Consider the following 26,303-nt stretch of genomic DNA (forward strand, 5'->3'; position numbering starts at 1 on the left):
CCTCTCTTCCTGACTCTCCTCAAGCTCACTGTCAGAGGGAATGACCCGATCATGTTCCTTCCGCCCATAACATGTTCTTGTGTCCAATTCCTGTAAGTCTCAGTAGATAGTAAAAACATTGACTATTGGTGCGTTCAATTGAGTGGGAACACCTTGTTGGAAAATATATATAGATAATGGTACACCACAAGGTAGTGTACGCTCTATGACATTGTTCAACATAATGATCAACTTTTTCAGCAAATAAAGGAAGATATGAGACCACTGTATGCAGATTACAGGCAATATGGGTTGTAACATCAAACATGTAACCAAAGTCAGACAGACAGTTGAAATTGGGTTAATAAATGGAGTTTCAGACTATCAGTGGCAAAAACTCAACTGGTTTGTTTTACAAATAAGAAGATAATAAATGAAGCTTTATGGACAAATAAAGGTTCCAATTATTAGACATGTAGAAGTCTGGCTAATAAAATAAAGTGATGTCGCGTCATTAATAACTAACATGATCTATCAATGTAAAAAAGGGTTTTGATTTTGACTCTCGGACCCACTGAACGTTTCTGTGATTCACACCATGACTAAGACACATTAAGAGAAAAGCATTTAGATAATTTTATGAATGCACTTTAGAAATTCAGAATCGAATCATTAAATGAATTGTATCTCATTGTGAATCGCCTCGAATCTAATCATTCTGAACTTGCGAAAATTGCTCCTGAATCGAAAAAATATGAATCATGAATCAAATCGATTCGCTGTCGACCCAAAGATTCACACCACTAATTTATTCCAGGAAACTGAAATATGCATGTTTTGTAAGTGACATCATATCCTAAATATCAACCAAACACACCAACAATCACATATACATTTTACATATTTATTACTATTTATTTGACAGTTTGTGACATCAATTCACTTCTGCCTTTCTAAGAATAAACCAAATTTAATTCTCCTGAGACACAAATAATGATTATTTTAAGATCTGCTGCTCACAGAATCATATTCAACAGTTACTGATACAGATAAGATTAGTGAAAAACATAGACACATAAATATACCAGATATGCAAAGAGATTCTTAAAACACACATATATTGTGTTAGTATTTTAGACATCTAAATAATATTCAATGATGTCAGAAAACTTTAATAAGATCAGATTATGTTATGATAATTAACACAGAGAAATAGTACAGAAATAGATTCACTCAGAAATTACTAAAAGAAAAAAAATAAACATGAAAGTAAATAAGAAAAGTAAAGAATGAAAAGAGTGAATGTAAGTAAACACACAAGCATTGCCGTCTTCTCACTCCTAAGATCTGCTGCAGATGAAGTTGAGTTTGTGAGTCTCAGGAAGGCTGATCCAGCGCTGATCTCCTCCAGACTGAACTGCTCCTTTTCTCTTCGTAAGGCTGCAGTTTTCCGGTGTCGTTCCGTTCCCTGGAGCCCAGTTCTGATAGCACACGATCTCTCCGCTCAACCAGAGCCACATGTTCATTTGGCAGTAGTTGTGTAAACCCAACCACACCGCCTCAGTAGACGCACGTTTAACCACATTCATCACCTCCTCCTGCATCTCCTCTGAATGAACCGAGACCAGATCCGTATAATTCTGTCTGCAGTATCTCAGAGCTTCAGGCCACGTCAGAGTCTCGTTGATCAGAATCAGTTTATCTGGACACAAAACAAACCACAAGCAAAAACTAGAGAGAGACTGATCAAAAACAACATGCAGAACAAACACTGTGGAGGAATCTGTCATGTCAGACATGTAGCGTGAACTTTAAGGGCGCTCACACTTGGTTCGATTGCCTGTTCCGCACCCGAGTTCGATTACTCCCCCATGCCCCCGCCCCTGCCCCCGCCCCCGCCCCTGCCCCTGCCCCCGCCCCCGATGGACTGTGTTCACATTATATTATTTCTATCCGAACCGCGGTACGCTTACGTCATCAGGCTGCAGCTGGCGTAATGGTGTTGCTTGGTAACCGCGAATGAAAAGGCGCCCAAATGGATAGACTTGCTCGGTTGACATTTGTTCTTCTTTTTTTTACCCTTTGGTTTTGTTTTCAACATAGACACACAGAAACACACTAGCGTCTGTCTGCCGCAAAAAATCTGAAAACATTTCAAAGACAGCGGGCTGTCCGCCGAAGACACACTACACGTCATCAATAGCGGTTCACTTCCGCGGTTTGGTTCGATTGCGTTCATATCAGCAGCGGACCGTACCCGAGTTCACATGAACCGTACCCCAGACCACCTTTTTAATCGGACTCGAGTACGGAAGACAGCGTTCACATCATCCAAACGAACCGAACTCTGACGTCATTCGAACCTGGGTGCGCACCAAAAGTGCTAGTGTGAAAGCGCCCTAAGACACCTGGAGGTGATGGATGGATTGTGTGTGTTTGTGAGGATCTGCTCACCTTCATGACACACAAAAGGATATTGGTTGTTGCAAGAGATGTCATTCCATTGACCCTGAGCATTTGGATTGAGTATTGTACAGTTTTCATTTCCTCCATTATTATTAGGTTGAGTAGGATCCCAGTATCTGAATGAGGAGTCACTCTGATCTGACCACTGCCATGAGTCTCTGAACAGACCGATCCAGATCCATAATACATTATGATTACTTCTCCTGACCCATGATTCAGGTAAATGACTATCATTGATGAACTTCTGAACCTGTTGATTCTCATCCTGGTTCTTCACACTGACCAGATCAGTGTGATTCTGTCTGCAGTAACTCTGAGCGTCTGTCCAGTTCTTCTTCTGATTGACAAAGACGAGTCCTGTGTTCGCTTTAAGAAAAAACAACAACAAAAAAAATAGTTTGTTCCTTTTTTTTCATTCTTTCTTTCTTTCTTTCTTTTTTTTTTTTTTTTTTTTTTACTGGACTTTTGTCATAAAAAAAAAAAAATTCTATACAGAAATTGACACAACATTGAAAGTGTGACATTTATCCACAGTCTGTTCTATATTCACTAACAAATTACATGAATTACATACAATAATTATGTTATAATATTTTACACAGTTAGGCTACATTTACTCAAATTGTTATGCTGATAATATAATTTGTAAGGAAAACACTCGCCCTGAGTCACGGGCATCTTCAGTTGCGATGAGGTTCATTCATGTATTAGGCTGTTTTGGAAATTCAACTATTTGGGTGTACAAAAGTGTTAGTAACACAATTTCAATTTCTCGATTACAATATAATCACATTTAAATAATTTCGTTTCACACATTCAACTCATGCACACAGAACGCCGACGATTTCGCTCTACAGAAGGCGTGTCTCTAGCGCCGTTACTTGAATAAGCCACACCCACTCATTAACATAGAATTTGCATGCAGGTTGTTGTTGAAAATGAAAGCGAAAATGAAAACTGTGAAATAAAAGAGGAATTAAAATGACAACTAAAATTTACATTTGAATTTGAATTGTGTCACTATTATTGCGTGAGCGTTAATAAAGAGCTTTGTAAAAACTGTGTTTGTAGTTTCTTTTTCACGTTTGGCTTTTCATTTTAATATTGGCAGTCTTGCCTCGAGACTGTAGTGAAAATGAAATGTAAAATCACCAATTGCATTTTATTTTTCAATTTGACAGGGATGATGCACTGTCACCGTGAAAATGAAATAATTTAATTTTAATTCTCAATTTTGTCACATATTTTGCGTACAGTTTTCTGTAATGAAATTGTTAATCTGGTTTTAATTTTCATTTTAATCATTTCATTTATTTATTTAAATTTGACAGAAAATGCCTTCCATACACCTGCTGCGCAGACGTCACACATCATCAGCGCGTTCTGTAAGGCTTTGCAGAGACACACAAAACAACGAGCTCCTGCTGCGTTCACACTATGAGTAACCGCAATTATGAGATGACAAACGTCTCGGTTACGTACGTAACCCTCGTTCCCTGAGTAGGGAACGGAGACGTTACGTCGGATGACGACGAATGGGGTTTCGCTTAGAAAGCCTATCATCTTCGAGTATATAAAACGAGCCAATGGCAATGAAATGCCATGGGTCTGCGGAATTTGCATAGCGTATCTCCGCCCCATCCTGGGGGTATATAAGGAAGTACGCCGGCAACATGCAGATATGTTTCTTCGCTGAGGAGCCGAGACTGAACTCAGGCGTTCCAGCGGTACAGCGGAAGTGGCAGGGAGACGTAACGTCTACGTTCCCTACTCAGGGAACGAGGGTTACATACGTAACCAAGACGTTCCCTTTCGTTGTCACTCCGAGTTACGTCAGATGACGACGAATGGGGTTCCCAGTGTAATCACGCCACCTCTCGACTGTCTTCCAGTGCCCTGCGTAAGCCTGAGCTCCCTGTCGTGAGACTGGCACGGATGAAGGACTCCTACTTAACACAGGAATACCAAGGTAGACTGGGAAGCATATCTCAGTGGAAATATGCAATCATGCCCAACCCGAAGGGGGGGACTTGGAATACACATATGACCCCGAAGGGCTGCATACGGAATAACACTGGGGTGTCCAGCCGCAGGTGGAATATTTCAACCCCAGGGGTGGCAAGGTGGCTTGCCAAGGGAAAGACACATGCTCAAAGAGGCTTACAGTGGAATACACATGTGGGGGTTGCCCGGAGGGGAACCATGCACATGGAGGCACCTAGCCAAGCGCGAAAGCTGCCAGTGGCATAACTCTGGCATTGACGTCAACAGTGCTGGAGGAGACTCAGGGCTTATGAGGCTCACCTGAGGAAATATCGCACGTATCCCGTCCGTGGAGAGGAATGGCGAGCAAGCGAAGACACCTGAGCAGAATATAGCACCGGCTAGTTGAAGCAAGTACATGAGAAGAAACTGGCTCTACTCGGAGATTATAGAATCTCGCGAATGTGTTTGGTGTCGCCCAGCCTGCAGCTCTGCAGATGTCTGTTAGCAAGGCGCCATGCGCTAGAGCCCAAGAGGATGCTACACTCCGAGTGGAGTGGGCCGTCACACCAAGGGGGCACGGTCGACCTTGCTGCTGGTAAGCCAAAGCAATGGCGTCCACTATCCAGTGAGACAACCTTTGCTTGGAGAGAGCCTTTCCCTTCAGCTTCCCACCATAACAGACAAAGAGCTGGTCTGAGGTCCTGAAACACTGCGTTCTGTCAACATAAGCACGAAGGGCGCGTACTGGACAGAGCAGTGCCAAGGCTGGGTCTGCCTCCTCCAAGGGCAGCGCTTGCAGGTTCACCACCTGATCTCGAAAGGGTGTGGTGGGAACCTTGGGCACATATCCAGGCCGGAGTCTCAGGATCACGTGAGAGTTAGCCGGCCCGAATTCCAGGCACGCTTCGTCAACCGAAAATGCCTGCAGGTCCCCTACCCTCTTGATGGAGGCCAATGCAACCAGGAGCGCTGTCTTCATTGACAGGAACTTAAGCTCCACTGATTGCAGAGGCTCAAAGGGAACACTCTGCAGGGCAGATAAAACCACTGAGAGGTCCCAAGAGGGTACGAGGAGAGGACGAGGAGGATTCAATCTCCTGGCTCCCCTCAGGAACCTGACGATCAGGTCGTGCTTTCCCAAGGACTTACCATCAACTGCGTCGTGATGTGCGGCAATGGCGGCAACATACACTTTCAGGGTGGAGGGAGACAGCCGTCGCTCCAACCCTTCTTGCAGGAAGGAAAGCACGACACTGATGGGGCATTTCGTGGGTTCAAGATTTTTAGAAGAACACCAGTTGACGAAGAGGTTCCACTTCAACGCATAGACATCTCGTGGACGATGCTCTAGCGGAAGTGATGGTAGCCACCACCGCTGGTGGTAGGGTACTCAAACCTACCTCGTCCCGTCCAGGAGCCACACGTGGAGGTTCCTTAGATCGGGACGAGGGTGCCATAAGGTGCCCTGTCCCTGAGAAAGCAGGTCCTTCCTCAGGGGAATAGGCCAGGGAGGTGCTGTCGCGAGAAGTACTAGTTCTGGGAACCAGGTGCGGTTGTGCCAATACGGGGAAACCAAAATTACCTGCTCCTCGTCCTCCCTGATCTTGCGCAAGGTCTGCGCAAGAAGGCTCACTGGGGGAAACGCATACTTGCGGAGGCCCCGCGGCCAGCTGTGCGCCAGTGCATCCGTGCCGAGCGTGCCCTCGGTCAGGGAATAAAACAGGTCGCAGTGGGACGAGTCGTGGGAGGCAAACAGGTCTACCTGTGTGTCCCCGAACTGATCCCAAATCAGCTGAACCGTCTGGGGATGGAGTCGTCATTCTCCAGCAAGAGGCCGAAGCCGAGACAGCTCGTCGGCTGCCTGGTTCAGGTCTCCCGGGATATAAATGGCTCGAAGCGACCTCAGATGCTTCTGACTCCATATGAGGAGGTGGCGGGCGAGTTGCGACATACGGCGGGAGCGTAGACCACCTTGACGTTTGATGTACGCTACTGTGGCGGTATTGTCTGATCTGACTAGTACGTGTTGACCCCTGAGCAACGCCCGAAAGCGGTGCAGGGCAAGGCGCACAGCCAGCAACTCGAGGCAATTGACATGCCAAAGGCGCTGGGGTCCTGTCCAGGAGCCCGCGGCAGCATGTCCATTGCACATGGCACCCCAACCCGTGGCGGAGGCATCTGTTGATACAACAACATGCCTGGAAGCTCGTTCTAAGGGAACTCCGGCCCGTAGAAAATTGAGGTTCGACCACGGGGGGAAGGTCTGACGGCAGGTCGGAGTCACTGGGACTCGGAGCGTGCCGTGTTGCCATGCCCACCTCGGGATTCGATCGCGAAGCCAAAGCTGAAGCGGTCTCATATGAAGCAAACCGAGTGGCGTTACTGTGGCTGCGGATGCCATATGCCCCAGGAGCCTCTGAAAGAGTTTCAGTGTTTCAGGACATGTTTTAGAGCCTCAGTCTGCTTCTGGGCAGTCGAGAACTGCTGGGCAAAGTCCTCGACTGCGCCGCCGAAGAGGCCAGCCTGGGATATGGGGGTGTCGAGGAACCGGGTCCGCTCGGCCTCCTGCATATCAGCCAGGTTAAGCCACAGGTGTCGTTCCTGGACCACACATGTAGACATCACCTGACCCAGCGAGCGTGCTGTCACCTTCGTCGCCCGGAGAGCGAGGTCGGTGGCGGCACGCAACTCATCGAAGAGTGCTGGGTCAGTCCTCCCCTCGTGCATGTCACGTAACAACTGGGCCTGGTAGACCTGCAGTGTCGCCATGGCATGCAGTGAGGAGGCTGCCTGCCCCGCAGCTCTGTAGGCCTTCGCCACAAGGGTGGAGGAGAACCTACAGGCCTTGGAGGGGTGCTTTGGGTCACCGCGGGAAGAAGCACTCTGAGGACACAGTTGCATCGCAACAGAGCGTTCAACCTGGGGAACCCCAGTGTACCCTTTAGCAGCCCCCTGATCGAGAGGAGGAAAGGCGGAGGAGGTCGCCGAGCGATCACGGGAAGACAATGGTGCCTTCCAGGACCTCGTGACCTCCTCATGCACATCCGGGAAGAAAGGTATTGGGGTTGGGCGGCGACGAGGGTCAGTGGCAGCTCCCAAAAACCAATCATCCAGCCGCGAGCGCACCGGACCAGGTGGCGGGGACCACTCAAGACCAATGGCCGCGGCTGCCCGGGAAAGCATGGCCGTCAGCTCGGGATCAGACTCGGGCAATGCTGGGACACCCGAGGGTGGCAGCACAGCCAAATCGTCACTTCCCAAGGACTCCTGCCCACCTTGTGATGCAGCGATCGACATACGGTCCTCATCTGGAGCGCCAAATGAGACATGCGGCAAGTCAGTGGACTGTACTGCAGGCTCATTTGGAACACTCGCGGGTTGCACAGTGCTAGAGGGCGGTGTGGAGCGTGGAATAGTCGGCGCTTTGTTCCACACCGTAACCCTCAGGTCACCCTGGCCGCCAGCCGAAGTACTAGCTCTCGCGGAGCCAGTAGATCGGGGTGCGGGTGAGGGGACTCTACCACGAAGGTCATTGAGTCTCGACCGCAACCGTGCGATGGGTATGTTCCCGCAATGGGAACATGACTCATCCACAAACGCTGCCTTAGCGTGCTCGGCACCCAGACACACAAGGCAGCGATTGTGCCCATCAGAGTCAGACACATATAGACCGCAACCAGAAATACACGGGCGAGGCATCTTTAAAAAGACGTGCCGCGTGTAATGCTCTTTTGTGAAAGGAGATTTTCTCCACAAATGTTGAAGCGACCAGGGAGAGAACACACACACTCTGGCAAATCACTGCACAGATAAGCAGGGAATGTGCACTCGCTGGAACTCACTGTCACACCAACACTTGGAGAGAGGCTCGTCTCGAAGAGAATGAAGAGATGAACTCAGAATTGGCTGTGGAGTGAAGAATCAACTTGGCTCCGAAGCGAAAACATATCTGCATGTTGCCGGCATACTTCCTTATATACCCCCAGGATGGGGCGGAGATACGCTATGCAAATTCCGCAGACCCATGGCATTTCATTGCCATTGGCTCGTTTTATATACTCGAAGATGATAGGCTTTCTGAGCGAAACCCCATTCGTCGTCATCCGACGTAACTCGGAGTGACAACGAAAGGGAACTGTGACATTCTACCAGGAGCTGTTCACGTCCTCAGACTCGGATTCGTGTGTTTCTATGTCAACACTATCAACGCCGAAATGAATCTAAAGCAGTCAGGACTAGAGCTCCGTATGCTGTTTACAATTATTATTGTAATGTTATGTGCTTTAACCCCCTGAGGTCGGCTATCGCGCCGGCGCGATAGGCTCGTTTTTTTCCGTATGAGTGCAAAAAATATATATAAAAAAAATATTAATTTTTATCTTATATGCTTGTGTTATACATCAATCGATCCTGTTTAGTGTGTATTTTTTTTTTTGTGTATGCTCATAATAAAAACAAAGTGTTGTGCTTTTCGCCAAATAAAGAAAAATAAACATGATGCGACTTCTGCCTACTCTCCGTCAGTGAAGTCAATTCTGAAACGCGTCCGAAAATGAACTGTAACTCAGCGAATACTCAGTCAAACAGGCATACAGTCACACAGGCATGAAGCTTGAATTCTCTTCTTTCAAATGAAGTAATTTTTATAAAAAACAAATATTCACAGTTTATATAATATGTATGTAAAGAGAGAGATGTCAGTCGTTCTCATCTCAGCTAATTAAGTTTTAATGTGACTCCGCCTACGGAGACCGCGCTATTCAAACGCAAATGTGAGGCGATCCATACAAACCTGTGAAACGCCCACATCCGCTGGATAAGGCCGGTGAAACACTGGATGCGTGGCGTAAGCGTCTCAGCTGCGTGGCGTGTCCGTTTTTATTTCGGCTCCCATCCATGTTAACAGTTTAGAGTTTGCACACTGCTGTGTGAGACGCGCGTCTCAGGCGCGGCACGAGCCGCGTGGAAAACGCGTGCATTCTAGAAATAGAACCGACGCCTATTTTTCACGCGACACGCAAGCGTCTTGGAAGCGTTTCCATGCAAAATTGAATAGGAAAATCTGTTTATTTGTCATTTTGACACGAATACATATTAATAAATGTCCTTTTGATGTTTAAAAGTGTCTAGGTTTTGACATAAATGCAAATATAAATGTAATTTTACAAAATATGATCGATTTTCAAATACTGCTGTATTGAATGAACAGCTTTTAGCAAACTCTATTGCTATACTGAGATGAGGAATATATACTGTATGTGTTTTGTCAAAAATAAAGTCATCAACTAACTAATGAATCCTTTACTTTGAAATACGTATGATAAAATGTATACTTTAGTTTTGAAAGACGTTGACTAGTTTTGAAAAGATTATAAAGTATGTATGTGCATGCATATATATATGTGTGTGTGTATATATGAAGAGTTCAGATGCAAAAGCCTCTAAATGCCATCTGAAATTTTCTCCTAGAATGATCATTTTTATGAAGCTTGTATATTTAAGTTAGATAGTGACACACCTGAATGAATGGCTCATTAAGTATGCAGGGACGTAGTCTCACCAGGTGTGAACTACTAAATATGCATGATGCTGTTGGAGCGTTTACGCCCCATCCGCATATTGGCTTTCCAAACTAAAAGTGTTTCACAAAACTAAAATCAATGTATCGTTTTTTTGTGAATGATTAGGCAGGATGATTTTCATATCATTTTGAAGAAAAAACACTAGGCGATGAAATCCATTAGTCAAAAGTCTTATTGCCACATATATAGTATGTGTTTTGTGGCCTTATTTCAGAAACTTTAATTTTTAGTTTTTTCGATTACCATGCATAAACATTATTCTCTCAAAAATGAAAACATGTACATACATGTGGCTCACATATTATGGAAGTCCTGTTTGTGCTATATAGAGTGAATTTACACCTTTGCCATTAATATGTTTATAAGCAACTGAAAAAAGCACAAATGTCAGGGCATGTCAGAACATCTCAAGGACCCCAAAAACACCCCAGACCCCAGAGGGTTAAGTCATGAGGTAATTTGACACCGTCTCTCTTGATGCTTAGCCGACTCTGCTGTGTGTGTTCATGTGTTTTAGAGGAGCCGTGGCTTTGGAGACTCTGAAGGGAGAGTGGGATCTCATGCTTTCAAAGCTAGCTTCATATTGCTAGCCTCTCGGAAATTGATGCTACCTTTCATTTATAAATTAATGCTGTGTGTGTTAGTAGAAAATGTTCTGGAGCCGTTATATTTGGTATATGGTGCATCTATAAATGAACGGTTGTTGTAATTTTAAGTAGCTGCACTCACTGTTGTTGCAGATGAAACAAAGAGTTCCACTACATGGCAAATCCTCCCATTGTCCATTTGACATCATTCCACAATCTCTGGTTTCAGGTTGTCCAGGTCCCCAGTTCAGATAGAGCGCAGGTTCACCTGAAGACCACTGCCATTTATCAACACTCGTCCTCTTCAGCCCAATCCAGATATACTGAACACCTCCATCATTCACACTCTTCTTCAGCTCGTTCATGTCGTTCATGTTGTCAACGGTGGCCAGATCTGTGTATTTCTCTCTGCAGAATCTCTGAGCTTCAGTCCAGTTCTTCCTCTCGTTTATAAAGTGATACTGACGCTGAACACATTCAGATACGGAGCAGAGAGCTGTGAAAGAGAACGTTTGATTTAATGCTTTTCATAACAGGGTCAAACCTGATGAAACTATAAACCATAAATAATACAACAAACACACTCACCAATGAGAAGAAGAATCACATATAGAGTTTGGTCCATTCCTGAGGAAGAAACAGAGAGAAAAATCTCAAATATGAGGAAATCATGATCATGTTATTAAAAAATAAATTAAATAATTAATTAATAAAAAATAGTAGTTTTAGCAATCATTCAGACAATATTAACACCTGAAAGTGTAATTGTGTGTGAAGAATGAACATGTTCTTACTTTAGAGGTCGTGTGTTTCTGTCCTGAGTCTGATGTTTCTGTCTGCAGATTTACACTACGCTATTATTATATCTGCTCTCATCCCTCATTCAGCTCATCACGTCATTTGTTTATTTCTCTGAAAACCCCTATTTCATATTTTACTTCCTCTATATTTGTGTATTTGTCCACCCTTGTCTTTCCCTTTATTTGCATATTGGCTTCTGTGTCAGTCAGTATTAGTCTATAATATGGACCTTATTGAATAAAAAAATCATTTGGACATTCACAACTAAACACTGCTTTAATGATATTGCTGGACTGCATAACTCGTGTTTCATCCCTGATCATCCTGAAATCGTCGTCCATCCACACTTGCCATCTTTGCACTTCACCATTTGTCTACTATAGATTTTTCCTTGTATTTGGCCAAGTGTTCAAGTGTGTGTAGAACTTTTGATGACCTAATTTGACACACTTATGGTGTTGTAAAAATGCAAGTGTTTACAGAGCTTTATTTTGATTCTCAAATCTTTTCATTTTTAAATAATCCTCTAAGTGTCTGTACAGCAGTGCCTATGTAACACAGTTTACTAGTAATGATGGTGCTTTTAATTAAGTGATAAAAAGCATTTGCAAATGTTGTAAAATTTACAAATACACATACTCATGTTTACACCAGTAAAATGTGCTCACTTATTTCCTGTTCCGTGCACATACTCTCTAGTGGCCAAGTGTATTTGGACAGAGCCCATGTTTGAGTTTCTCTGTTTTGGGCCACTTCTATCTGTTGCTGTTTGAACTGAACAGAGAAGGGTTGAGTTCATTAGTGAAGACTGGTGATACTGGTTACTGAGAGCCTTTAAAGTTTGAATATTGAGAGAGTTTGACTAGTGAGAGAGTTTGGGGCATTAAAAAAGACAAAATGAAGAGGAAGGGAAGACAATTCTTTTTTTCTTTGTGAAAAATATAAATGTTTTTGCTCATATATAGGCTTATTTTTTTCCTCTTCTGAAAGCTGAGACCCCTCACATTCACATCAGAGACGAGATAAAGACATGACAGCTTTCATTCCCCTGAAGTCCATTTCTAATGTTAATAAAGATTATTAGACTCATTATCCCACTGAAATAATATCATCATCTTCTGCTGTTTCAGAATAAACGTCTTTATTTCCTCCGTCTAAATACTTGATTGTGATTGGCAGGAATGTGTTCATTAAAACATTACATTTTTAAGAATTAGTCTTATTTAGAAAATTCTTATTTTGTTTCGTGTCATACTGTAACGTTGCTGAGGAAGACAGGTGAAGACGAGGATCTAAACGCAGGGTATTTTAATAAAGTAACAAGAAACATGAACACGGAACTCAAAGGAACAAAACCAGGGAATCACAGAGGCAACCATTACATGTACAACAACTGACAAAGTAACACGTGAAACACAGGGGCTATAAATACACAGGGACAAACAAGCTAAACAAGATAACAAGGGGGTGTGGCTAATTAGAAAAACCTGGGGAGACTAATCAACATGAAAAACTACAAAGGACTACAAAACATGGCACAGAACAGGAAATAACAAAAGGGCACACAAGACAAGGGAAACACAGGACAGGAATCATGACATAGCCCCCCACTTAAGGAGCGGATTCCAGACGCTCCGGAAATATTTCAGGAGGGTGGTGGAGCGGAGGTGGAACTGAGGGGCGGGATGGAGGGCCAGGCCCGTGGAGTGGAAGAGGGCCTGGAGACTGCAGTAGTATGGGAGGCCAGGGCGGAGCAGGCAGTGCAGGAGGCCAGGGCGGAGCAGGCAGTGCAGGCGGCCAGGGCGGAGCAGGCAGTGCAGGCGGCCAGGGCGGAGACGACCCTTCAGGTGGCCAGGGCAGAGACGACCCCTCAGGTGGAGATGACCCTTCAGGCGGTGACGACCCCTCGGGCGGCCAGGGCGGAGACGACCCCTCGGGCGGCCAGGGCGGAGACGACCCCTCGGGCGGCCAGGGCGGAGAAGACCCCTCGGGCGGCCGTGGCCTCTCAAATGACCAGGATGGAGGCCTGTAGCGCCCCCCAAAAAAATACTTGGGGAAAGTCCCGGGTCTCAGAGATGGCTCGGTGCTGGGCAGCGATGAGGGTTCGATGCTGGGCAGCGATGAGGGCTCGGTGCTGGGCAGATCCAGCGAAGAGGGCTCGGTACTGGGCAGATCCAGCGAAGAGGGCTCGGTACTGGGCAGATCCAGCGAAGAGGGCTCGGTACTGGGCAGATCCAGCGAAGAGGGCTCGGTGCTGGGCAGGACCAGCGATGAGGGCTTTGTGCTGGGCAGGACCAGCGATGAGGGCTTTGTGCTGGGCGGATCCAGCGGTGAAGGCTCTGTGCTGGACGGAACCAGCGGTGAAGGCTCTGTGCTGGACGGGACCAGCGGTGAAGGCTCTGTGCTGGACGGGACCAGCGGTGAAGGCTCTGTGCTGGACGGGACCAGCGGTGAAGGCTCTGTGCTGGACGGGACCAGCGGTGAAGGCTCTGTGCTGGACGGGACCAGCGGTGAAGAAGACTCTGGACTGGATGGGACCAGTGGCGAAGGAGACTCTGGGCTGGCGGGAAGTGCAGGCTCGGCTGGACTGGGGTGAAGCTCTGGATCGGCAGAAGCGACGTGAACAGTCTCTGGATCAGCAGAAGCGACGTGAACAGTCTCTGGATCAGCAGAAGCGACGTGAAAAGTCTCTGGATCAGCAGAAGCGACGTGAACAGTCTCTGGATCAGCAGAAGCGACGTGAACAGTCTCTGGATCAGCAGAAGCGACGTGAACAGTCTCTGGATCAGCAGAAGCGACGTGAACGGTCTCTGGATCAGCAGAAGCGACGTGAACGGTCTCTGGATCAGCAGAAGCGACGTGAACGGTCTCTGGATCAGCAGAAGCGACGTGAACGGTCTCTGGATCAGCAGAAGCGACGTGAACGGTCTCTGGATCAGCAGAAGCGACGTGAACAGTCTCTGGATCAGCAGAAGCGACGTGACTCTTCTCCACCTCCCCTACAGTGAAGGGGGAACCACAAAACTGCAGGACAAAGTCAATGTACTGTACCAGGGTCCAGCTGGGGTCTTCCTCTGGTAAATTTAGGCTGATGTCCTGTTCCAGTCCACTCCAAAAACAGTCCTTTAGCATAGCATCGTTACCAGGAACGAGGTGACTATAAAAAAGGAACTCCTCCACATAATTTTCTATGCTGCGACCATCTTGATAAATTGAACAAATTTTGCTCAATGGGTTCCAGATAATACCTGCTAGATCCATAGCTAGGTCAGTTGTTCTGTAACGTTGCTGAGGAAGACAGGTGAAGACGAGGATCTAAACGCAGGGTATTTTAATAAAGTAACAAGAAACATGAACACGGAACTCAAAGGAACAAAACCAGGGAATCACAGAGGCAACCATTACATGTACAACAACTGACAAAGTAACACGTGAAACACAGGGGCTATAAATACACAGGGACAAACAAGCTAAACAAGATAACAAGGGGGTGTGGCTAATTAGAAAAACCTGGGGAGACTAATCAACATGAAAAACTACAAAGGACTACAAAACATGGCACAGAACAGGAAATAACAAAAGGGCACACAAGACAAGGGAAACACAGGACAGGAATCATGACACATACTCCTGCTGTTCTTAGTTTCTAGAACATGAACACATCTGCATGTAAACGCATTCTCATCACTCATTTGTTTAGGGCCACATTTAGACGTTCAGGGTGGACAATATTTACATCTCTGACGTGAAACAGAAGCAGAAACAGTGTGTGATTGTTCTAGTCATATTCCATGGTCTCATTCTTTCTTATTCATCTGTTAGTTTTATTAAAGGGATATTTCTCCACTGGAAAGATGAATGTGTATTTAAATTGGGTCATTTATGTAGTAGAAATGTAGTAGAATTAATTTAGAATTTGGAGCCTTCTAGACTGAGAAAAGCCAGAAAATGTATTTTTTAGCACATGTGGATGAAAGACAACAACTCCCAGAATGCACTTGCTTCGCTGCCCTACGAGGCCACTGCTAATCCGCAGCTGCTCCGGCCGCCTCTTGTTCCTCCATCATCCGCATCTGTTCATCGCTGTATTGTGGCTCTTACAGGCAGCGGGTTCATCGGGTTCGTGCACCAGATCTTCAAAATCCCCTTCTGCCATATCATCTTCAAAACTACCTTTCGCCATCATGGTTAGCCTACTACTCAGCTTTCTCCACAGAGCAAGAGCCTGTTAGCTTAGCTTAAAAAAAAAGATGGCTGACACTATTTGAGGAGCTCTTTTCCAAAACACTATAAATCCATTTAAATAGTTTTCAGGAAAATTACATTTTTTACCTAGACCCACACATTTTGTGAATATTCAATTTATCCTGTTAAAATGTGTTTTTTTTTTTTGGCTCAGTCTGAACATGTTGAACAATGATTATTAAATCAAACAACAAAATTGTTGATGATAAATTCAAAGTTATGTTTTTTTCAAAACGCTATAAATCCATAATTTTTTTCCAAAAATTTATGGTTTGTCTTTAAAAAAAAAAAAGTCAGTCAGTAATAAATACATTGGCATTCAATAAAGTGTCGAACCCATAAAAAGTAGAACCATTGTCCACTTTACATAAAACAAATCACGACATGACCTTGTGAGAGTGAGAGAGTGAGTGAGTGGCGTTCACACCAAACGCGAATAGAGCATCTGGCGCAAGTGATTTTCATGTTAAGTCAATGTAAAGACGCGTTTACGCGCATCTGGAGGTCCTGCGGCGCGGACATGCGAATTGAGCATCTGGCGCGATACGCGCGAGTGATTTGAGGGAGAGAGAGAGAGAATTCTGATTAGTCCAGAGGATCTATCGCGTTTAGGCTAAAAATAGTTTTTTTTTCCAGACACACAATACAGAAATCTCTCGTCTCAGGGGGACATCATTCATCATTCCAAAATACTACCGGGTTTCTACTGATACAAAGCTTAATGCTAATCGGTGAAGTATCCCTTTAAGTTACACTTCTTAACATTTGTTTTTCTCTGGCTGTTATAAAGCACATTTGTTATAGAAAAAAAGCAGTGACAAATGATTATGTAGTAGATGATTATTATGTATTGATGATAACATGTAGTGGCCTGAGGCCTAAACCATGAAGCCGGTTTAAGTTTACAAGGTGTTTCAGTTTAGTTTGGACCAACCCTGGATTTTAGGCACTATGAAAGTGGCTCTGCTTTTAGCATTCATCACGATAATCACGGTACCAACACATCTGAGTGGATTGGTTTGGTTTTGTCAACTCGAAACTAATCCTGTAACTCTGAGTTTGTTCAACTACTGTAGATTTAAAAATCATGGTTTCCCCCATTATGGCTGAATCACGGAAGCTACACCAGTTACTTTTGCCAAGAGATCTCTATTTATTATGTATCATGTGTCAGACAGAGAAACAGGCATATAAGAATATAAGGCTACATGAGAGGTCTTCATTACAGATTTCTCTGTTCCCCATTTCTCTATCTTCTCACCCCATCATGTTAGCTGTAAATGGTTTCTCTGGGTTTCTCCTTCCTTACCCCATCATCTCTATGTTTCCTTCCTCTCACGCCCTCATGCCTTTATGTTTCTCTGAGGTGGTACAGTAAGTTTGAGCTTATATACATTACAGAGAGACTTACAGCTTCCTTTTAAGGTAGCAAAAACACCTAACGCTTTGACATGGTACAATCCACTATCCACATTAAGAAACTATTTCTCAGTGTATACATTAATGCATTAGTGGTATACATATGGTACATTTGCATCAGTTGAAACATTAATTTTCTACCATTGAGTCACGACCGGCTCAGAGCCATGACAAATGAAGGAGGCAACGAGAACAAAAGCGAATCAAAAAGTGTTTATAAATAAAAATAAAGTTTAAAACTCATAACTAAATGAGAAAAACACAGCTATGGAAAACATTCCACTCGGAACATCAACGTAAATAAAGAATAAGCAGCGTAATTTACAGCACAAAATATTAAAGACATGTTCCCTCATACATACACGCCTATAAACATAAATCCCCAAACTAAACTAATACATGAAGCAAATGAATGATAAGCAAATAACAAAGGAGCAACAGAAGACAAAAGGGCAACCGAAGAGAGTGAAGTCAGAGAACCAAAACCTTTTATAATTCTCTGCTGGTGTTTCACATTATGAGTCCCAACACACAGCCGGCTAGAGGAGGACGGGCTCAGAGGCACGTCACACATGGTGGCTCCCAGCATGCATTGCAGCATGAAACTTTTTGTTGATCATTATTAACATGTTGAGATTCATATGCTGATTTGTGATGTCTGTGTGTCTGACTGATGCAGGAGCTCATATTGCTGTATAACCACAGGGCTACAATCAATAATATACAATTAATAACACACTTACTTAATCAAAGATTAGAATTAGATCAAATGACTGAATCAGGTCACTAAATGATGATTACATCACCATCACCTGCTCACATTTTGTCTTTTTTTTTTTTCTTGCAATAACAAATGTGCTTCACAAACACTGTTACAGCAATCAGAGAAAAGAAATTATGTTGATAGCATGTCAATGATGATCAAAACATGACCATTATGACCAGATCATATTTTCTCTTGCTATAACAAATGTGCTTTACAAACACAAAGTTGCAGCAGTCAAAGAATAACTAATATTAAAAAAGTCAAGGGTCAAGAGCACAACTAAAGCAAACACTGATCACCATAATGGTGATGTGAAACCAAACATTTTCAATAAAACATCAACATTTAATTCTCAACAAGAGCTTCTATAGATGTATGCCAGAAATAAAGTCTAACTGGTTAATAATAAGTGCAATAATATGATAAAAATGATTTTGTTTATGCAGTTTTATCCTACAGTTTAGGTTTAGTGACTTGCTGTTTTGTGACATCTGGGGTTCATTTTCCACTCAAAATGATCCATCGAATGATACCGTCAATGAACTTGAACAGCAGAAACAAACTGTGTTGCATTATCTTTCTGCTATCACTGTAAAGCTGCTTTGAAACAACTATTTAAATAAAGGTGACTTGACTATCCTCATTGTGTATTGTGTACCAAATATTGAGGTCTCTGTGTTTGGGTGAGTACAGTGTTACTTCTATTATGTAGATATGCTGTCTGCACTATATCTATTGTATTATTTATATAGATGTTTCTAAGTAAAGCATCCAGTTTAAAAGTGTGGTGTAATTCTGTGTTATATTATTTGAGTAAAAAGTATTATAAACTGAACTTCCACAGAGTACAAATTATTCAACAAACTTTTACTGGCAAAGGTAAAGTTACTTATTTTCTTCGTTAACTTAGTTAAGAGTGTATTTAGTTAAAAGTTTACTTCAAATGTATGCGCGCAAAACAAATATTAAGTACATTTTACTTTTTTTTTCAGTGTGTCTGGACGTTAGTTGTAGAGAGATCATAATGCAAGGCAAGCACCGCATATATCTGACCTATTTTTAGCGCCATTCAGTATAGGATTTGACTATTCATAGTAATGATATGTGTTATACATCATTTGATTGTGTTAAGTGTCTACTTAGTGTACACTGTTGTGCTTTTCGCAAAATGAAGGGGAAAAAAAACATGATGCGAGTTCTGCCGTCTTTCTGTCAGTGAAGTCCATTCTGAAACGCATCCGAAAATGAACTGTAACTCAGCGAATGCTTGCCACACTTTCATGAGAGATATGTCTTTATAAAGCTTGAATTGTCTTCTTTTAAATGAAGTAATTCATATAAAAAATAAATATTCTCAGTTTATGAAATCCGTTTAAAACCATGGAGATGTACAGTCTTTTCGTTGTCCCTTTGTGGCGATAAGGAAAAAACGTAAGTTGCGTGACTGGAAGGAGGAGGGAAATCAATTATCCGGAAGTGAGGAAATGAGTATATAAGGTGGAGTTGTAAGAGAGAAAAGAAAAAAAGAGAGAAAAAAGGAACGGGTTACCTGAGACGAATCCACAGTCAGTGAGACGCGAGACGCTGTGTTTGGGCTGTGCGTGGATCTAGAGTGAGCGGGAGTTGCCTAGCGATTGGCACTGAGAGTGCGCTGCACCTCTGTACACCGGCTGCACAGCGAAGCTTGTCTTTGAGGCTGACAAGTGAGCAAGTTCTCCAGGTTATTCCCTGTTTTACCCTCACTTCGAAAACTTTCCTTCCTGCCATTATCGGCCAACGCACTTTCACACACACACATGCCTGCACGCACACGCATGCACCACCGGCTTCAAGCAAACCAAACATTCACGCAACCACTTTCGCCACGTATTTCGTATCTGTGTAATACAGTGCAGTGTTTCGTTATGTTTAAACGGTTGATTTCATTGTCAGTTTGATTTATTGTATTTTCTTTTTTATTTATTTTTTCTCCAATACAAAAACCAGTGGTGTAAATACTGTAGGATTTTGAACTTGAACCAAAGTTATTTGGTGTGTATTTAGTTTGTTTTGATTCTTTGCTTATGGTGAAACTGAGATTTTTGTCTGATTTCTTTGAAAATTATGAAAATATAACTGTGAAACTGAACTTTCTTTGTGTGATCTCTGATTCATGTTTATTCGTAACTGGTGGCTTAAAGAGCTATTCTGAGGAAAAACATTTGACAAGATTGAGCTTGTCTGGCGCCCGAACTAATTGTTTTTTTTTATACATACATCTTTCATTTGTTGATTTACATTTCGTTTGGGCCTGCCACCGTTACAGAAGTGGCGCCCGAACAGGGACTGAACTGAACTCTTTAAGAAAAAGAAAAGACACTTGAACTGAACTCTTTAAGAAAAAGAAAAGACACAAGACACTTGAACTGAACTCTCTGAAAAAAAAAAAAAAAAAAAAAAAAACCTGATCAAATTGTCAATTTTGGTGGAAAGTGTTATGTGAGTGTATATGATTACTTATTTTCTTGGTTGCAGTAATTGAGGGTTAGCTTTAAGGTAATGATTAAAGTGTGACTTTGAATTTGAATACGTGTTAGAACAGAAATTGTAAATTCTCTGGGTTTATTTGTTTATTGAACACTGAAATAACATTGTATTTTATTTTATTTATTTTTTGCTGACATACATTACATTTTGCATAACATTTTACACACTTCATTGAGTTCTCCAGAGACACCAGTGAATCATGACCACAACACCATCTCCTTTGTCAACGTGTGTGGATATTGAAGTTCCAGATGTTGCAACCCCAATTTGGCCCATTGCATCACTTCCCCGGTTTACTCCTGGACCTCTTTCACCTCCGGTCTTCCATGGCCCATACATCCAAACGCCTTCCAGCTATCCAGGAGGCCATGGAGCCCAGGTGCAGTTCGCTTCAGCACTGGCTGGCAGCAGCACTCCAATGCAAACCCCTACCTGGAACCAGGGACCAGGTCCTATGCATCTATGCACATCACCTGAACTTTCTACTCCCTCTTCAGTGGCACAGCAGGATTTGCCTGGTGTACTTCCCACTCCTGGTAGAGAAATGCAACAACTTACTTCACAAGTTCAAGGTAATTGGGATAAACTGCTGGACTCAATAAAGAAACAGGAGAGAGCAATCTCTGAACTTACCCATGGGTGGAAAGCAACTTCTTCTCAGCACTATGACCAGATTACCAGCCTTGCTACTAAAATTAAGGACAACCAGCAGCAAGTTCTCACACTAGTTGCTTCAAATAAAAAACAGGATGAGGAGGAGACTGATCAACTAACTAAAGCCATTAAACTCATGATTACAGGCGAACTTCAAAAAGTTGAAACTACCTTTGTCTCAGAGGTGCGCTTCATGGTGGATCAGCTTCAGCAGGAACTTCAACAAGATCTCAAAACCCTGCAACAGAACTTTCAACAAAGCCATGACCAGCTTACAACTGAAATCCATCAGCGCAACGTCCAAATTGCTAGTCTATGTACAGACTTTAAAAAGTTTCAAACTGAAATGGTGGATCGAAGCAAGATGCACGAAAAGAAATTAGCAGATCTAATTAAGGAGAGTATACCTTCACTACCTGGCACTTCCTCCCTCTCTTCACTACCGTCCACATTGACTGCTCCTGCAACTCCTCCCACTACCACAGTGGTAAGAAGTGACCACCTTAAGATAACCTTTCCCACCTTTGGAAAGCCATCAGATGACCCAGACCCTTTACTATATTTGACACGCTGTCAAGATTTTCTAGCATTACATCCCTTGGTTGATGCAGACCTGCTAGCCACTTTCCGAACTGTACTCTATGGAACTGCCCGTGACTGGTGGGAGGTTGCCAGATCCTCTGTAACAACATGGGGTGAGTTTGAATCAGCTTTTCTTTCTGCCTTCCTATCTGAAGATTACGAAGATGAGCTGGCTGATCGGATCAGAACGAGGACCCAGGGAGAGAAGGAATCCATCAGGGATTTTGCTTTCTCATATCGAGCTCTCTGCAAAAGGTGGAAGCCTTCCCTAACAGAAAGTGACATGGTAAAAATGATCCTTAAAAACATAAAGCCCTATCTCGCCAGCCAGTTACGCAGCAGGGTCAGCAATGTTGAGGAGCCAGTGAAGCTGGAACATCAGTTGGAGAAGGATTACTTGCAACAAGTACAATATGAGGGGCGCAAGGATTTTAAACCACAACCTACCATGCCACAAAGACCAATCTCTAGCCAACCTGCGGAGAAGCCTCAAGTACAGTGCTGGCGGTGTAAAGGTTCCCATTCACCTGGAAATTGTCCTCACTTTATGTCTGCTTCCAACCAGCCATCTGTTCAGCAGCGTTCCCCCCATAACAAGCGTTTCTTCCAACCTATGAAGTCTGGAGGTCCGCCTCGACAGCCAGTTACTCCTTCCAGCAACACGGTATCTGCAACAACTACACCTTGGTCATCTGCAGTCTTGGAAGAAAGCACCCCCACTTGTTCCAATACTTCAAATCAGCTAACGGCTGTACCACAACAATTAGTGGTGCCCATCAGTATTGGTCCTTGGAGAGGGAAGGCCATTGTGGATACAGGCGCAAGTTACACCCTTATCCATGAGAGCCTATGGACTGAACTCAATCCACCTGATAACCTTCACCCTTGGACCCTTGGTCCTCTTTATTTAGCTAATGGTGAAGCAGAAGTTCCATTAGGATGGATAAACCTGCCAATTATTCTTCATAATAAGACTTTTCCAGTACAGGTTGCTGTCCTCTCCTACACAGCCCTTGCATATGCAGTGATCTTGGGATTAGATTTCATCTTCTCCAGCGGACTGCAGATTGATGTGACAGACAGGAAATATTCCTTCAAGTCTGCCCCTGATGAACACTATCTCTTCCAACCCGGCCAGGCAAGTGTACCTGTGGTGAAACCATCACACCTGGAAAAAAGACCACATCTGAACAGTGTTAATCAAAGCCTCTCCCTACTCAGTTCCATTCCTCCACCCCAACCCCCATTGCTATCACGACCACTTGATAGCCTGGATGAACAAGCATTAATAAACCTTGCTGTAAATGGTGCTCACTTACCACCTGACGGGAAACAACAACTACGGCAAATCTTGGAGTCCAACTCTCAGGTGTGTACCCTCCAACCTGGACGAACTGATGTTCTCCAACACCACCTCTATATCACACATCCAGTGCCCCTCAAACAGCGACCCTATCGCATGAGTCCTTCTAAACAAGCTGTTGTGAGAGAGCAACTGGAGGAAATGTTAAAGGCAGGTATCGTGGAACCATCTCACTCGGCATGGGCATCCCCTGTTGTCCTAGTTCCAAAAAAAGATGGTAAAATGAGATTTTGTGTGGATTACCGGAAAGTCAACGCCATAACAGAGAGTGATGCATACCCCCTCCCTAACATTACAGAGATTCTTGAATCCCTCTCTGGTGCATCGATCTTTTCTACAATCGACCTCAACAGTGGCTACTGGCAGGTGACAATGGGTCCAGATAGCAAACCCATGACTGCCTTTATCACTCCATCGGGGTTGTATCAGTTTACAGTCATGCCTTTTGGGTTAAAAAATGCCCCAGCGACATTTCAAAGACTGATGGAGACGGTTTTGGGGGAATTACGAGGTAACATATGCTTCGTTTACATTGATGATATTATAATCTACTCACCATCCATGGACCAGCACTTCCTCGATCTCCAAACTGTTCTCCATCGATTGCAGACAGCGGGTTTGACTATCAACCTAAAGAAGAGCAAGTTTTGTCTTCAGGAGTTAACATTCCTTGGACATGTGGTGAACATTCATGGTATTTCCACAGACCTGAGTAAGGTAGAAGCCATACGTGCATACCCTGTACCTCGTAACATCAAAGAGGTTCAGCGCTTCCTTGGACTCGCCGGGTGGTACCACCGGTTCGTCCCAAATTTCTCGAGGATCGCTGAGCCCATCAATTCCTTGAAAAAAAAGGGTTGTGCATTTCATTGGTCACCCCAATGTCAACAAGCTTTTGAACAGCTAAAAGCCTACCTTACCTCACCTCCCATTCTGGGTCATCCCAACCTTGAACTTCCATTTATTGTATACACGGATGCCAGTGACATCGGACTAGGTGCGGTGTTGACGCAGTGGAAGGACCAGGGCTCAGAGCAGGTGATTGCGTACGCCAGTAGATCCCTGAGCAAAGCCGAAACCAACTACTCTGCAACAGAGAAAGAATGCCTTGCCGTCATATGGGCTCTGGAAAGATGGCAACATTACCTAGAGCCTAAACTATTCACGGTTGTGACTGATCACTCAGCCCTGCAATGGGTAATGAGCTCTACAAAAACCACCAGTCGTCTCATTAGATGGGTTCTTCGGTTGCAGAAGTTTGATTTTGTAATTGAGTATCGTAAAGGAAGGCTGAATGTAGCACCAGATGCTCTTTCTCGGATCCACACCCAACCTGGTTGTAGCTTATATGTCAGGCAAACGGAGGAGTCAGACCTTCCAATCACTGCCACTACCATCTGGGAGGAGCAGCACAAGGACCCTGTAATCATAAAACTATTCCAAACACTGGCAGGAGATGATCAGCTGAAAAATCAGTACGAGGTAGTAGAGGATAAATTGTACCACACAACTCAGCTGAAGAGTGGCCAACGCCATTATCGGGTGTACCTTCCCAACAGTCTGATTCCAGCCGTTCTCCACCACTACCATTCAAATCCTTTAAGTGGCCACATGGGTATTTACAAGACTTACCAGAGGCTGCATGATATTGCATTTTGGCCTGGGATGTGGACGGATGTGAAGAATCATGTCAAAAGATGTGTTAAATGCCAAACACTCAAAGGGGAAAATCGTAAACCTGCGGGAAAAATACAACAAGTCAGTACATCACATCCCAACGAGATGCTAGGGTTAGACATCATGGGACCAATGCCCCGCAGTACCCATCAGAATGAGTACCTTCTTGTCTTTGTGGACTATTTTACCCGCTGGGTGGAGCTGTTTCCTATGCGGAATGCCCGTGCAGAGACTGTTGCAGCACTCTTCAGGAGAGAGATTCTGACTCGATGGGGGGTTCCTGACTTTATCCTGTCTGATAGAGGTTCTCAGTTCCTTTCTGCTGTATTCAAGGAGATATGTGGTAAATGGGGGGTCACACAGAAACTCACTACTGCTTACCACCCACAAACGAATATGACAGAGAGAGTAAATCGTAACCTAAAGTACATGATGGCGGCTTATGTAGAAGATAACCACAAAAAATGGGATCAGTACTTGCCTGAACTACGATTTGCAGTCAATTCAGCTGTCCAGGAGTCCATCGGCATGACCCCAGCAGAGCTTCACCTGGGGAGGAAATTGCAAGGTCCCATGGACAAACTGTTGCGTGGCAAGAACATCTCTCCCGATTTACCTTCCTATGATGTGGTCAGTCATCTAGTTCAACTTCAAGCTAAAGCGAAAGAGTGCTGCCAAAAGGCACAGAAAAGACAACTACGGAGCTACAATAAGAACCGACGTGATGCCTCCTTTAAAGAAAAGGACCGTGTGTGGCTAAGGAATTTCCCCCAATCTAGTGCCCAACACCATTTCAGTGCAAAACTTGCACAACGATGGAAGGGTCCTTATCGGATAATAAAGCAGCAGGGACCAATAAATTATCAAGTGGCATTGGAGTCGAGGAGTTGGAAATCCAGGAGAGGAAAAGACTCCTTGAAATATTCCAAGAATCGTCAGAGGAAGATGAAGAGTTCTTGGGATTTTAATCCACACTTTCTATCCTACAACCTTGGGTTGCTTTCTCCAGGGGGGGAGAGTGTGGCGATAAGGAAAAAACGTAAGTTGCGTGACTGGAAGGAGGAGGGAAATCAATTATCCGGAAGTGAGGAAATGAGTATATAAGGTGGAGTTGTAAGAGAGAAAAGAAAAAAAGAGAGAAAAAAGGAACGGGTTACCTGAGACGAATCCACAGTCAGTGAGACGCGAGACGCTGTGTTTGGGCTGTGCGTGGATCTAGAGTGAGCGGGAGTTGCCTAGCGATTGGCACTGAGAGTGCGCTGCACCTCTGTACACCGGCTGCACAGCGAAGCTTGTCTTTGAGGCTGACGAGTGAGCAAGTTCTCCAGGTTATTCCCTGTTTTACCCTCACTTCGAAAACTTTCCTTCCTGCCATTATCGGCCAACACACTTTCACACACACACATGCCTGCACGCACACGCATGCACCACCGGCTTCAAGCAAACCAAACATTCACGCAACCACTTTCGCCACGTATTTCGTATCTGTGTAATACAGTGAAGTGTTTCGTTATGTTTAAACGGTTGATTTCATTGTCAGTTTGATTTATTGTATTTTCTTTTTTATTTATTTTTTCTCCAATACAAAAACCAGTGGTGTAAATACTGTAGGATTTTGAACTTGAACCAAAGTTATTTGGTGTGTATTTAGTTTGTTTTGATTCTTTGCT

General features: G+C 44.0%; 1 protein-coding gene across 1 annotated transcript; it reads right to left on the minus strand.

Moving 5' to 3' along the window:
* Positions 1–401: 401 nt before the first annotated feature.
* On the minus strand, positions 402–11,461 carry LOC307155334 (C-type mannose receptor 2-like). The gene is made up of 5 exons (XM_079865937.1): positions 11,395–11,461; positions 11,189–11,227; positions 10,743–11,096; positions 2,434–2,811; positions 402–1,681 (listed from the first exon to the last, which is right to left on the minus strand). Exons 2-5 carry the CDS (start codon positions 11,223–11,225, stop codon positions 1,320–1,322), a joined length of 1,131 nt encoding a protein of 376 aa, XP_079722063.1. The 5' UTR covers positions 11,226–11,227; positions 11,395–11,461; the 3' UTR covers positions 402–1,319.
* Positions 11,462–26,303: the final 14,842 nt, after the last annotated feature.

The sequence above is a fragment of the Squalius cephalus genome, assembly GCF_949319135.1.
Source record: "Squalius cephalus genome assembly, chromosome: 3".
Lineage (NCBI taxonomy): Eukaryota > Metazoa > Chordata > Actinopteri > Cypriniformes > Leuciscidae > Squalius > Squalius cephalus.

Coding starts and splice junctions, on each gene's coding strand:
- LOC307155334 (XM_079865937.1), bottom strand. CDS start 11,225: ATGGACCAAACTCTATATGTGATTCTTCTTCTCATTG. Junction 2,812..10,742: donor TTGTTTCATCTGCAACAACA/GTGAGTGCAGCT, acceptor TTTTTCTTAAAG/CGAACACAGGACTCGTCTTT. Junction 1,682..2,433: donor TCCTTTTGTGTGTCATGAAG/GTGAGCAGATCC, acceptor TTTTGTGTCCAG/ATAAACTGATTCTGATCAAC.